Source organism: Hyalella azteca, unplaced genomic scaffold, assembly GCF_000764305.2.
Source record: "Hyalella azteca isolate HAZT.00-mixed unplaced genomic scaffold, Hazt_2.0.2 contig14228, whole genome shotgun sequence".
In the NCBI taxonomy this organism is placed as follows: domain Eukaryota; kingdom Metazoa; phylum Arthropoda; class Malacostraca; order Amphipoda; family Hyalellidae; genus Hyalella; species Hyalella azteca.
The window spans coordinates 15,989-30,573 of NW_025944119.1; the positions used below are offsets into that span (position 1 = coordinate 15,989).

General features: G+C 38.5%; 1 protein-coding gene across 2 annotated transcripts; it reads right to left on the reverse strand.

The window, feature by feature from the left end:
* Positions 1 to 4,772: 4,772 nt before the first annotated feature.
* Positions 4,773 to 14,035, reverse strand: LOC108666830 (farnesyl pyrophosphate synthase). 2 transcript variants are annotated; one of them, XM_018153760.2, is made up of 9 exons: positions 13,328 to 14,035; positions 12,655 to 12,841; positions 12,090 to 12,230; positions 11,567 to 11,770; positions 10,689 to 10,850; positions 9,870 to 9,902; positions 8,636 to 8,707; positions 7,933 to 8,130; positions 4,773 to 7,585 (listed from the first exon to the last, which is right to left on the reverse strand). In XM_018153760.2, the coding sequence occupies exons 1-9, from the start codon at positions 13,468 to 13,470 to the stop codon at positions 7,442 to 7,444; spliced, it is 1,284 nt and encodes a 427-aa protein (XP_018009249.1). In that variant the 5' UTR covers positions 13,471 to 14,035; the 3' UTR covers positions 4,773 to 7,441. The 2 variants fall into 2 exon arrangements, with proteins under 2 accessions (XP_018009249.1, XP_018009250.1); XM_018153761.2 differs by lacking the exon at positions 9,870 to 9,902 and having other exon boundaries at positions 13,328 to 13,966.
* Between the last annotated feature and the right edge of the window lie 550 nt (positions 14,036 to 14,585).

The following is a 14,585-nucleotide window of genomic DNA, read 5'->3' on the forward strand; positions in this document are numbered from 1 at the left end:
TGGATGAAATCAGCCAGATGGTCGGTGGTCTGCCACTGATGCATAGAAGGCTGCATGTGCAGGTATATGCTGAGCCTGCCGTGGGTGTAGGACAATTAGACAAGTAATTTGCGGTAAATAGTGTTTTTACTTATTGTAAGCCCAACGTTCAGTGGTGAAGAAATCAGAATTGAGACGGCTTAGGACGACTTAAAACCGTCGGCAATATGTTTCAAAACCTTTTTGACCACCGAGAAAAATAGCAGTTTTCAAAATTGTTAAAGTACTGCAAACTACGCAATATACGCCGGCATTAGAAAATTTTTCATGGAAATGTCTAATGATCAGAGTGGTCAATTTACAAGCTTTAGACAGCAAAATCGGGAAACTATGAAAACCGTCCGATGTGCCTCAATCTAATTTAGATTTAACGCGAAGCAAGCCGTCGCAATCGACAAATTATAATCATTATACGATGCATTTATCGTGGCGTCTGCTTCAAGCGAACTTCGAGGGCACGTCATACATAAGAATAATAGCAAGCAAAAAATAAATACACATGAAAGGATGAGAACGGACAAAATGAATGAACACTAGATTCATAGGCTCTACGAAATAGTTCCGTCTTTGGGCGTCGACGAAACACCTGCAACGATGAAGCCGAAGTTACGGACGCCGGTAAACTGTTCCAGGTTCTGGCGGCGGCGACCAGGAACGCTGTCTCCGACGATAGATAGACGTGTAGATGGTACGACGAGGTCTGCTGTTGATAACGAGCCCAATCCTCTTCTAGAAAGTAGATCCGACACGCGCTGCAGACCTTAAGATAAGGAAACCGTGAGATAAGGAGGCGCCAGGCAGTTAAGGTATCGGAATGTCAGAACAGCGACATCGAACTGCGTGCGCTGCTGAATGCGCATACAGTGAAGATAGCGCTATATCGGCTTCACATGGTTGAATTTTTGCTTATTGCAAGGTCGGGTTTGGCACCGTGACGGTTAAAATACCTTCTCTGCTGACAGGAGATTGCCGATCATCCGCAAGGAATTTAGGACCTGATAAATAATTGGTCTTTACCAATTGTCTTCAAGACAAGGGACGCATTATCAAATCGGCAGGATTGTCACAACCCGTCACGAAATTGAAATTAATGGGCATGATCTCACCAACTGTCTGAATCTTTCCAAGTCCGTTCATAACGAAAACTGAAAATTTCTACATTTTCGCTAGTTAGTTAGTACAGGGTGACACAAAAAAAACAGAGCTCATAAAAAGTTGAATAATTTCCACAATACTCAAGTAATCCTGTTATTTGTTTCAGATTCATTAAGAAGACGGATTGATCTAAGAGTCTACCACGTGTGAGCTTCGAGATGCCTTGGACTACAGAGCAAAAGACATTTGCAGTTAGGGGCGCGCATCTGGAACATATCTTTGAGCGGCTGTAGAACAAAGAGTTTTTGTGGTATAGAATTGAGATTTTGCAGATGTTGGCTACATAGGTTGTACATAATTCCATAGAATTTTTGTTTCAAACTGAATAAAATTTCAGGAGTTATAAGACTTTTAGTGAGCTCTGTTTTTTTTGTGTCACCCTTACACGAGTTTAGCCATGATAAGGCGACTAAGCTGTCCGAATACACCAGCAACTCTGAAAATGAAATGAGCATCAAGCAAGACTTTTAGTTGTATAGGTCAACAAGGAACTCTGCGGCAAGAAAATTCCTTGCAGTTCCAAAGACAGAATAGATTGGGAGCCCAGAGAACAACTCGCAATTCGGTTCTACCTACCAAATTTTTAATATGCAGTAAATGACAACGCCAAACATTACTCTGCTGCTGTCAGATAAGACAATTAGTCGGAAGTCATCAGAACGTTTGCCTACAAATCTGAGTATTTTTAATTTATGAGCCATATTGGCTGGCTTGCTTGACAATTTTACGCCATTGAGACAATTTGGAAGCAGAATATTCATCATCCCAGCTTAATTCTGTGTCACATTGAAGGATAAACCAAGCCAGGTTAGGAATCGGGCCGTTAAAGTTGAACAAATAAAATTGAGAAGCCAAGGAACTTAGCTTCTCAATTTGTACCTCACGCTAAGTACCTGCTTTAACGTCGAGACACAAGGGACATGTCGACAAAGTGTCTCTGCCCCTGTCCCAAGTAAAGCCCAGCAATTTACCTTCAGTTGGAGTTGCTTTCTGCACCGAGTCAGCACGATCAATTTCGGCCTGAAAATTGGGGTCATTAGTCAAAAATTGCTGGAGCCTAATATGATAAGATGAAAAGGTTTGTTCCAACTGCTCGTAAGTCCAGGTTAAACTCTGAAAGTCTGAGCTGCAACAACAGCGCAATTATCAATAGAGGCCAGCTGATACACGAGGTGCTTTACAGCGCGAAGACGAGGCTCGTCCTGTTCCGGGTATATTACTAATATTTTAAACAATACGAGCATTAACATGGCAAGTCAGAACCGGGTCGCCTGCCGAAGACCACCACTGCCCTGGATGTAATGGACCATCATGATTCATGCCTTCCGGAACGTAGCCTTCAATACTTCAAGCCGTCCGTATCTAGGCCGTGGGTTGACCCAGCCCTCGGTCGAACGGCCACTTGTCGAAGGACGATAAATTTTGGAACAGAACTATGCTATCTGAAACCTAAGCTCAGATGCGGTGAACGTAAAATTACGTAATTTAACGATGCCCGGTAGTCAGATTCGATCCGCGGCCTGGTGGTGCACGGCAAGTGGTAGTCAAGGCCGGAAGAGGACAAAGCCGAGTGGTGCACGGCTGATTGGTGGATGCCCGGAGAGATCCAAGGCGTTCGATTCAGGGCTTATTTGCGCACAAAATTGGTGGTGCACGGCGGCGCTCCCGTCAGAACCTTAACCAAAGCTTAATCGCTTGCTGCGTAAGTTACAAGGGGAAAATCATTAAAGTCGTTATTTTGGAACCAATGAAATGGCAAGCGATTTTGATCAAGCTCATCAAGAACAATATTGTTAAAGCCTTGCTGTAAATAGAAGACGAGTACCTTGGCCCCAAACCTTGAACATTTCTAACCGAACCGAGCGGAGGACATTTTTTGGTAAAGAGACGGCCCACTGTGAATTGATTGTGACTCAAGGTGAGAGATTGGGCTGTATTAGGTTTACAATGATTCGATAGAAATGCGACACGACATTATGACGTCTCACGATCTAATTTAAACACGGGCATGTGTAGCAAAAAGGAAAGGGCAGCATGCTCCTTCAAAAAATACATTAGCTTCAGAAATTCTCGCTATTAGGCCAAGTTTCTCATGCTCGTAAAAGGCATAATCAATAAGCTTCTATTTATCTTGGCTTTTGGACAAGTTTTTTTTAGATTAGACACGAGAATTTTATCTGACAAGTTTCGATTTGTTCCCAGCAAGTGGGAAACATTTCCATTCCACAAAAGTGGCACGACTGTCTGCCATTAGCATCTCTGAAAGGGTCCAGGGAGAACTTCGCTAAACTTTCGTTAAGTTCATTAACTTCCGGAGACGTTGCATCGTGACCACTGGTATCAACATCCAATAACGTCCTCATTGCTCTATCCAACTCTTCATGCAACAATTTCCCATTATTCTCGACAATTTCAAAGTGGTTAGAAATATTTTTAGACGTGCAAGACACCTCCACTCCAGCTCTGTGGCATGAAAAATTAGCTAGCAAACTTGTCTTATGAATATGGCGCTTGCTGACACAGCCGGTCCCGTAAACGATGACCTGGGATCAAGAGAAGGCAAGCCGGTTAGAAGTTATGCCACGTCACTTTTCAGCATTATGCCTACGGGCGAACGGGAATAAATTGACTTAGAATCAGACCCAAAGAGAACATCTGTCTCGGGTAGGCAGTAAGCCGTTTTTGAGCCCAGTATTAAATCGACGCCTTCAATGGTGTCTTCTCCATCAAGTAATAAGACTTCAGCTAATTTATATCCACAGTTACGAAAGCCACTCACAACAGCGGGACAGATCGGGCAAATTTAATTCAATATATAAGGAAGGCAAGCATAAAGCTTCGACACGTTTGGTGTCACCAACAAGCAGATTGAATTATACTAATTCAATTCCATGAACGGAAAGCTTTTTGTTATCACTGATAACTTTAAACTTTCAAGCTAGATCAGATTGACAACCGCTATTCTTCAGCGATGAGTCTTGCGTACGAGAGTTTTGATAATGCCGAAATTAGGGTGTACTTCATTAACTCGTTTCTTCTTGTACGTACGTATCAAGAGATACGAGAAGTTTTGATAATCCGGCTCCAGCTCTGTGCGCCAGTTTCTGGTCAGAATAGGCGAGGAGGCCGGGCGGTTAAGCACAGCAGAATTGTAGCAGTGAGTTGCGAGTTCCAAATCGCAAAATGCTGTGCATGTTCTGCGATGTTAAGAATCGGCGACAGGCCTACGGCCTTATAAACGCTGAAACCGCTATTATTATTATTATTATTAACCCCACAACTGAGACCGAAGTCAGTCACTGCCCTCTAGTAACGCGAAATCCCGCGGCACTTCTGACGAGCACAAACATCCGTCAGAAATCGCCTGAATAATTCTCAGGTTGGCAGTATCCCAATTTTCTACGTAAAACGAGAGAAGATATTCAAGAACTGCTCAAAAAAGAACTGAAATTATTTGCAACGTCGTCAGGAAACTCCGTCGTCGTCTATATAGGTATTCGCCAGAGGCGAATACTTCAAACCGACGACCTAGGCGTACAATAGTTAAATTTGCATTTAGTATGGAATAATAAGTAATAATACCTTACAAATTTTATTGAGGCCAATTAAGTACTAGTATCAGTTACCAGGGATCTTAATAATAATGTGCACCTATGAACAAAATACCACAAAAATCTGCCCATACTTCGACTAGTAGAACTGCACATCTTAACATCACTAACATGCTCAGAACCTCTTATCAACTAACGGGAGCAATAAGCGTGAACAATGAAGTGAATGAACACGGGTCTATGCATACTACCAACTTTCCAGTCAAGTATTTCTACATCAGGAATGGACACTACGGAGCTAAAAAAACAATTATTGCCCAAATATCTCAATTTATATATCTTTTTTAAGCAAGTATTTCAGTTCTTACCAAGCATCCTTGTGACAAAAACTCTCGCCTAATGTCATGTTGGTATTGAGAATCCGTTGTAATTCCCAGAATCATCAAGAAATATAAAAAAAACTGTGAGATAATGCAATGGTTGATGGCAATATCAATCGAGGAAGAAAATCACAGAAAAATATGTTACAATCTTAGGGACCTTCCCGATGCAGTAGTAAGGGCCGGTTCGTTTCCCAAGAATATTGGGTAACTGGAGTCTGTCAGATCCAGAGGCGAATACTTCAAACCGACGACCTCACTGGGACAGGAAAGAAAACTTCTTTTTGATTCATCACTAAATCTATTAAGACTTATGTCAATTTAAACTAAAGAAATAGCACCACGTAACAAAGGAATGCCGTACACATGATAATATTATAATTTAACGAAATAGTTCAAACACATCAAGCAAACCAAAACTAATTTTCATTTTAAAAGAAAGGAATTGATCTTCACGATAATTTTAGGACAGAAGCAATTTGACGAAAATACACAGTTGCGACACCAAATAAAATAATTGATCAAGAATTGTATAATTCAAGTAACAGATTTAGATCTAATGAAACAACTTTTAACGCAACTCTGCACAACTAAAAAGGGAACTTAACACCTATGGAAGACAAGAGGACACAACGATTTTTGTACCCGAGGCATAAAATCCATCCCGATACGAGATTTAATCCAGACACTTAACTCGAGCATGAGGTGCACGCGAAAAACCACGGCGGGAAAATTAGATTAACAATAACTAAGAGTGAGGGTACTAAAGTTTAAAACCAAGAGAGCATCAAATATAGATTCGAAACACTCGCACATTTACTTGCATACAAACCTGTAAAGTTATCTGAATTTCTCATTTGCAAAGTAAAGCTCCAAAGTAAGTTTATTTCGTTCAGATTATTTCAACCAATCTATACTTCCTGCGAGAAAGATTTAGAAGGAGCGCTATCAAGAGCACAGATAATAACGCACATTTCTGCTAGTTAATGTAAGAATATAATTTACACGGCAGGCAAATAATGAGACTGGTTTTTAACTCAATACATAACTTAGAATACATAACTTACGGTGGTGGCACACCTCACTAAATTGCATTTGGAAATGGGATTACAGTAATAAAAAAAATCAGCGAATTTATGACGGTTTGCGCGTTTACTATATTAAATGACTAAACGAGTTATCTGAAAGGCTTCTTTGTGGAAGAAAATGTCTCGACACGAGAAAACGCTCGGCGTGCTAGTAGTAAATGTTAGGAATTCACCCAAGAGAAGATTGAAACATTTGTTTACTCAATACCTGCAAAAAATTCTCAAACGGATATCATTGACAGTAAATTATCTCAATGAGAACAGAAAAGAACCTAACACAAAAAAAATTAATCTTTAAAATCGAGAAATAGCGTCGAACGATTCTAGTGCTTCTCCATTTATTGTATTTGTAGACTTGTGCATAAAAAATGTAGGCCGAGTGAATCAAAGACTGTACCTGAAGCTGCAATTATATGTTACAAGGCTAAACAATCTGGCAGTCAGGGCTCTCAAGGGTTTGAAAGTGTGTTAAATTTTAGTTTTTATCAAATCCTTTGATGAAATCGAATACAACTACCACAGAGGTTGCAGCAAAAAGCATAGGAGGCACCAAACGCTGGTTAGCAAGGGTATAAACTTGCAGACGATAAGCAAGATATTCGCACACAGGAATCCCGGCAAAATAAGCATCAGTCGTGCCTAAAAATATTTATAAGAGAGGAACTGCAACATACTGGCTCTCAAGCATACCAAAAATTCCCAACATGTGAACCATGATTACGCGACATTTCCATATATAATTAATTAATTGTCCTAAAATCAAACGCATCCACAAATTCTCCAGTGATGCAGCTTCAAGCGGAAATGTAGGATCGAGTTAGTTCAGATAGAAGTGGATCTACAAAATTCTCAAAACCAGATGGACTGTCCTGTAACGAAGATCAAACGAGTGCGCTCCATTTGGAAGAACAAATTTGAGTTTAAACTTAAACAAACATTATCTTAACAATAGGGGTGCGTTCCCGTGACCGTGAATTGTTAAAATTCCAAGCGATATGTGACCATCAATTAAATTTACAAACAACGCAACAAAAACCATGGCCTGTCACAAAACAGGCAAGCAAATTGAACTCGACCATGAAAAAGTTTGTTCAAGAGATGGTGAACGTTCAGCTGTGAACGGGCGACAGATGGTCGCCCAATCGACCATAAAGGGGCGACAGACTGCCGCCATGCAATCAATGCTTTGGCAGAATGCAACAACTGTTGAGTCGCAACGAAGGTTTTATCACACAGATCGCAGGTGGATTTTGTCGAGGAATTTGAAGAAGACTTTGTGGTTGAGGCCTCTTGAGATCTGCTGGACATGCATGCGGATAAGGGCATAAGTAGACTCCTCGTAGCTACGGTAGGTTGCCGGCAGTCCCAGCTCCTGAAGAAGAATAGGCAAATGAGTAAATATAGTAAATTATGTGCATGGATGTCAATGAATGCAATGTTACAACTTTTCGTTTGCTGTCGAATCTTCACAAATAATAGAATCATCAAGAATATTTAATACATTAATAAATCTTTCAGTCAAAATAACCAGCTGATGTATATTAGAAAAAACTCATGAGCCGTAAAATAGGTTTAAAATTACCTTTACCCGCTTGGTAGATCATAAGCAAATGATCAAATTCGTGCATAACACCTACAACACGTCATCAACACCCATCGTGAGCGGCACCATTAAAAAACTGAGTTGAAATATACCGCACACGAGTGCAAGTGGCACACCTTGTAGAGCGTCGTGACGACCTCGACGCTCTTGTCAGAGCTGGAGCCGTAGTGCTGCTCCATGAGGGCGCGCTGCGCGGGAGATGCGCGCTGCAGCGCCACCACCGCCAGCCACGTACACTTGCCCTCCCCGATGTCCGTGCCCACCTTGCCTGTCACCGACGCGTCCCCGAAACAGTCCAGGTAGTCATCCTGAACCTATATATCAGCAGCAAATTTATTAAGATAATCAAGTTTGGATATGGCAGTTCAAGCGGTAACATATAAGTTTGACCATTGAAAATGATTAGGATAATTTAGATTTTAGAACGTTTTCAGTTTGAATGGATTGATGTAGTAGAAGCTGACGATATTTTGTCTTGACCCTGGCAGCTATTAAAAGTGTCAGAAAGAAACGATACCAAATATTGAGCATCAAGATATGGTTTAAACAAAGTTTAAAAAAAATAACTCAATAACTTGAGACCAGAAATTAACTGCACAGATAATATCAATCTAGATCCCAATAAGCACAAGAATAAAATAATGTTTGGAAAAGTCGGTAGTACATGTAGCGAAAAGATACATATTTTTACATCTTTCTTAGATATTTCATACGAGGAAAATATAAAAGTTACTCAAAGAACTTGGGGTGAAACAGAAAATAAAGCGTTATGGCATTCAATATTTCTTAAATCGCAAATGCACGGCTAGAGCATTTCACCTGGAAAAACGAGCCCATTTCAAGAAGGATGGTTCGCGCTTGTCGATGAAGTTCGGCGTCTGTGATGCCAGCCTGCAAGGAAAATATCGCGATTCAAATGTAAGTTATTAGAATGGCAATAGTTTGATACCTTCGAGTGTACGGATTACATCTTGCTGCAATTATAATCAAAGTAATGCCCTAAAAAATTATTTACTAGTGCTTTGGATATGCAATCTTTAGCTACAGAAATGTGCTTAGGAGTTCCACCTTTACAAATATATAAGCGTGCTAAAGAATAAGAAGTGGCAATGCTTCTAACTATAGAGCGCAATGAAAAAAAAAAGTGTGTAAGGAGGTTGCAAAATGATACCGCGCTATGAATAGCGAGCAATCGTGCGATAATATGGCAATAACAATACGCAAACGGCGAAATGAGTGCATTACCAACATTTGCTTTTGATCCGAATAACAATTTGAGGCAATAATAAGGTAATTTATGCAAAAAAATTATTGTTTGAAGCGATAGGAAAGGTGGAAAACATAGAGCCAGAGAGATTACAAAGTGCGCTTTGCAATTTACGTACCAATTTGAATATCCATGCCAAGCTTACTATCATTCTACACGTAAGAATAAAGCGTTAGATGATCAATGAAGGCACAGTGCATAAATGAATTTGCCTAGTTTACTTTCTAGTGCCAAGTAATGTACTAGGAAGCGATTGCTAAAAGAAATGCAAATCACAAATCATTAATGGAAACAGAAGTAAAATTTCCTCGCGATATTATAGTCAGCCATATCGAAATTTATTCTAAGATAGCAGCTGCCACTTGTGGTGGTATAGCGATGCCTGCTCTTAATGAATTACCACTTAACCAATTACTAAACGGCAACGAATTGGCAACGGCCGGCAACGAATTAAGTGAGATGGAAATGTATACAGTACGGATATTAGGTATACTCTGGCATATGTGAAACGGATATATAATTAGTTAAGAATGAATGGAAAAATTAACCGTCAAGAGTGACGTAAAATTATTCATATCACAAATAAATATGAATGATAATTGGCGAAATTTTCCGTTCATATGATAAACTGCAAATCTTTTAGGAGGTCATAATACATCAAGTTTCAACATCGAGACAAAAGTCGTAAAAGTTGTGCAAAAGATATAGCAAGAAAAGAAAATTACCACAAATCGTAGAAAAAACATGAATATAATTTGAACATAAGGTGAACACAAGAAATCTTACCACACGAACATGATCACTGTCTGAAATGCCAGCCTGGAACAAACGCCAGGAGTTAAATCCAAAATAATCTGACATGGCAGCAGCGCTGACTTAAAGAACTTACAGCATTTAACGCACGCCAGAATTGATCAGTTGAATAAAGATCAGCGACGAAATGAAATCCAATAAAAATGATTGGTGGAACAGAATGTGGCGACACAATTTTGTCGAGAGAAAAATAACAGGCGATGTGATGCTCGTGACTAAAAATTGTGAGAAGTAACAAAGAGCAAACACTTCAAAAGTTCATAAGCCAACAACTTCAGTTCCTTAGTTTCAGCATAATAACATTCAACGAAACATGTATCTGAAAATAATAAACAGAAGAAAACATAACTTGGAAAACAAGCCTAACTCAAAATTGAGGCTGAAGAATACAAGTTCACTAAGCTGCAGCAGCAAACACATGAGCTAAGCGTGTGAGAACCGGTTGATGCTTGCAGATACAATCATACAAGCAAGACAATATCAATAGCTTTAACGAGATCTATGCAATTACGTCTCAAAGAAATCTCATCAGAAGCTAGAGCTGCTCTGAGTCTACCTAAACTAAATCATTCTATTATAAACGGTATATCGACAATTTTTTCATCAACAAAAATAATCAGAATGTAGAAGTTTTGAATATTTAATCATGAATCTTCTTTCCAAAATTAATACTGAGGAATTAATATCCGTAAATTTTAAATTTTCAATAACTAAGGAATTCATCTCTGAAAATTAAAAACTTCAATGTGGTTGAACGAAATGATAAAAGTAGCTATTAACTCAGTCTCTTACCATATACATGGCGAGTGCTACAGGTAGATAGAAGCTGTAAAAGCCAGTCTTGTAGCGCACGATGGCATTGTAGCGATCCATGGTGAACTGATCCAGCTGAGGCTTGCCGCCTGGATTGGATTGCAGGTCTAAAGTTTGGCCTAGGGATGTCTTAAGAGTCACCTGCACAGGAAACAAAACTTTATAACCACAGTCCGGCATGATGAACAAACAAGTCTTTGCAGTACCTCGTCTTCAATAGCACAAATTATGGACTGATGATGTGGTGATTCCATCAAAATGATCCTTAATTTGCCATACAAATTTTGTTTGAAAGGGACAAAGAATTTTCTACACAGAGCAGAAACCTTTGCATAACGGCTGAATCAATTCATAATAACAGGTACAAATAAAGAATATTTTTTTAGCTAATTAAGAAACTCGAATAACACCGTCTCACAAAAAAAAATATTAGTATCTGATTGTTAGAATTTGCACAGTATTTCATCAAATTGAAAATGGCTGCAAACCTGATCACAAATAAGAGACGGTCAGTTCTATTCTGTCAATAGTACGTTCTATTGACAGATTGGGATTAGAAAATGCTTTAGTGGCCAAAAGAAGAAGTGGTTTATTAAGTACGATTGGCCGAGATTATTTTGCAACAATCTGAATACCGATATAAAGATGCCAAGCATATATAACAACATTCTAATTACCGAATGGAAGAAGTCAATTATATTTAATAACAAACAACTTTCGGATTGGAAGATGTTAAGTACGTATATACATTACAACTTCCAAATTCCAATTAGAAGAGGTCAATTACATATTACAACATACCTACTAGTTGTGGCTTGAAGGGTTTCACGTAGTATTTATTATGACGTTCTACTTACCGAATGGAAGAGCTCAAGAATACGTGTATAGTATGGCTCATTCTGGAAGTGTTTCTTGAGTATCTTATAGATTCCAGCCTCGAGGAGAATGGCATCATTGAAAGCAGCAAGACCGCGATTATCTTTGACATGCCATGCAGGTCGGCCTCTTCGTAAGGGACTGTTGTCTATAATGTCGTCCGCTACCAAGAAGTAACTCTGAAGCTGCAAACAAGGGTTAATCAAAGATGTAAAGCTATATATATCTACGGCTGATACTTTTATAGATTTTATTTTTATACTTGATGGAAGAACTGTGGAAGTGACCTTATTTAAAATATTTAAAATTACTTGCTATTGAAATATATAATATACCAGTCTTACGGTACTACAAATTACTCACTCCATGTATAAATACTTGAAACAAGAAGTTGAAAATTATTGTCAGCTTGAAATATCTAACCAAAGCCAAGCTTTATGGATATATAAATGCTCACAAGCACACACATGATAACTACAAGAATAACAAAGCGCAGACACGCACCAGTTCAATGCACCAGCCTAGGATATGAGCTTGTCTGATGGTGCCTGGTGTGATGGTGCTTGGCTCTGCCAGGAGTTTGTAGGACATGCCAACAGCAAGCCCACGATTCATTTTCCCACCCCGCACATTGTACTGGAGCACCTAAATATAAATTATATTCATCTTAAAATTGAGCATATTTTTAACTGACAACTTAATAAATTAGGGACTTGTATGATTTTCGTGCCTACTTTGTAAATTTAAATAAAATTGACATTTTATTTTGTAAACTTCCTAATTTGAGAAAAAAATTATACAACTAAAAATTTCTCACTACAGCAAGAAATGAAAGATTGATGTATAATGGTACCCATGGCATCAATTAATAATGTTTAACCTTTAAAAAGAAATGCTTATGAGTGTTTCAGGAATACAGTAGTAAACTGTGATATCTGGTTAAAGATCAGATATTTATCTGGTGGTTAAAGATCAGATAAATCAGTTTAGAATCATAAAAGATAAGCTAATTTTAAACACATAATAAAAATGAGTGTATACAACAGTCCTAAAACATAAAGACTCTTACTCTAGAAAACCATTTCAGAGCTTCAGGAATGTCATCATATTCAGGATCTGTAGAGAGGTCCCTTACAACATCCGGAAAAAGAGATACAAATTCCAACTGTTCATCTGAAGACGCTGCCTTGCCCAGCTTGGCTGGGGGTAACACAATGGAGCTCATGGCACAGCAAGGCTGAATTGAAGGCCTCTTGCTGTTGGGAGATAAGAGAACATAAGAATAGATACTTTTTATTTATCATTAAACAGAGAACTTTTGCAATAAAAGCTTTGAACATAGAAATATATTTACCTAGTCATCTATTAAACACACTAGATGTTGATTTAAAAACAGTACTATGAAGATTTATGAAAGGGCCTCAACTAAAACACTATACTAATTATGATGTACTGACTTCTTTATTATAATTATACTATGTACTAACTTATTAGATGCTGCACACTGTACTAATTATGATGAATTAGACATGGAACATGTTTTTACTTGCATCAGTTTTTGTATAAAATACTGACCAGCCTCTTAGAATATCATAACATAACTTCCTCTCAAATATCAAGTAAAAGCTCTCTATATGTAAGCTAAAAAAATTATATTCATTTAGAGGCATAAGAGCCAATGGATTCAAGTGTAAGTGATATAGGTACAAATAGCAGGATGGTAGACTATGAAGAAGCAATACCTGAGAAAAGATGGGTGTAGAGATGCAACTGCAGTCCATAGGGGCAGACTTTTGCCACAATACATGCTGAGTTTAGAGGCATGAATGGCATTTATGCCATGGCTATGGGAACAGTTCCGCAAAATGGAGAAAAATACACTCATGATGAATTTTAATTTTATGGTCTTCTGACTCCTACAAGTAAGTGTGCATACTTTAGTTTTGAAACAAAAATTGCTCAAAAAATTAGAAATATAACTCAAACATCCAAATTAGCTGGAAAATTTTATACAATGCTGATATTTGAGAAAATATAGCATTTTCTCACAGGCCTTGCATAAAAGGAAGGAAATCACAGCAAAGATTCTTGGAGCAAAATTTTGATTCATCATGATTTTAAGATCATTTTAATTGATTCCTAAATGCACTCAGCTAACTGTTAACGTTTTAGCCAGAACATCTCCATATTTGAGACTTAAAGTTACCCCAAACAGTTCATCATGTGCATTGGCTTTTTTACTGCAGGTGAGTTACCATGCCCACACCAATCACCAATCATTTGCTTTGCCCATCATTCCATCTATAACATAACCATCTGTCAAGCTTCAGAATTACACACGAATGTTAAAAGAAAATGTATGACACAGAAACCTAAATTGTGGTGTTCATGTATCCTTGTCACCTTTATCTGCATGTACTATATACCTACAACTGTATCATTGCATTTTTCCAGCTGATGGAGCTGGCAATGAACTGAAGATGTAGCTGGTCAACTGATAAAGGAGGCAATTAAAATTGAAAATGCTCTCCCAGTTATTGTGGAGTTTTTGTCAAGAAGAGGGAAATAGTAGGCAGCTCAATTTTGAGAATTTTTTGCAGCAACTAGCTAGAATCCCAAAATCATGGGTATACTTAGCTCCTAATATCACACTGGTTGAAAACAATTCTGGAAAATCACTCATCACAGGTGGCAAAAGCCCCTGTGAATGACTTAACAATACCCATGCTTGTCAGAAAGTTGTGGTACATTTCACTGTTTTTATAAATCACACCAGTGGTGGGCACAGCTAACCTAAAAGTTAGCTTCGATAACCGCTAATCCGCTAACTGAAAAGACATTTTTAATATGAAAAAAAAATTTTTTCGGATCGAGACCTACATGAAAAGTTGGCAAAAACGATTGGGCAGGCAGTGGAAAAAGTTTGAACTGAATCGGAGCAGGGGTTGCCGAGTTATGAGGAAAAAAGTAAACATTTTACCTCCGTCTACGTTTCGCCGG

Bases quoted from the DNA above. Each gene is read 5' to 3' on its own strand.
- LOC108666830 (XM_018153760.2), bottom strand. From the start codon at position 13,470: ATGAGTGTATTTTTCTCCATTTTGCGGAACTGTTCCCATAGCCATGGC. The intron at 9,903-10,688 runs GTAAGAGACTGA...CGTTTGTTCCAG, and splicing joins TAGCACTCGCCATGTATATG to GCTGGCATTTCAGACAGTGA. The intron at 8,708-9,869 runs GTAAGATTTCTT...TTTTCCTTGCAG, and splicing joins ACAGTGATCATGTTCGTGTG to GCTGGCATCACAGACGCCGA.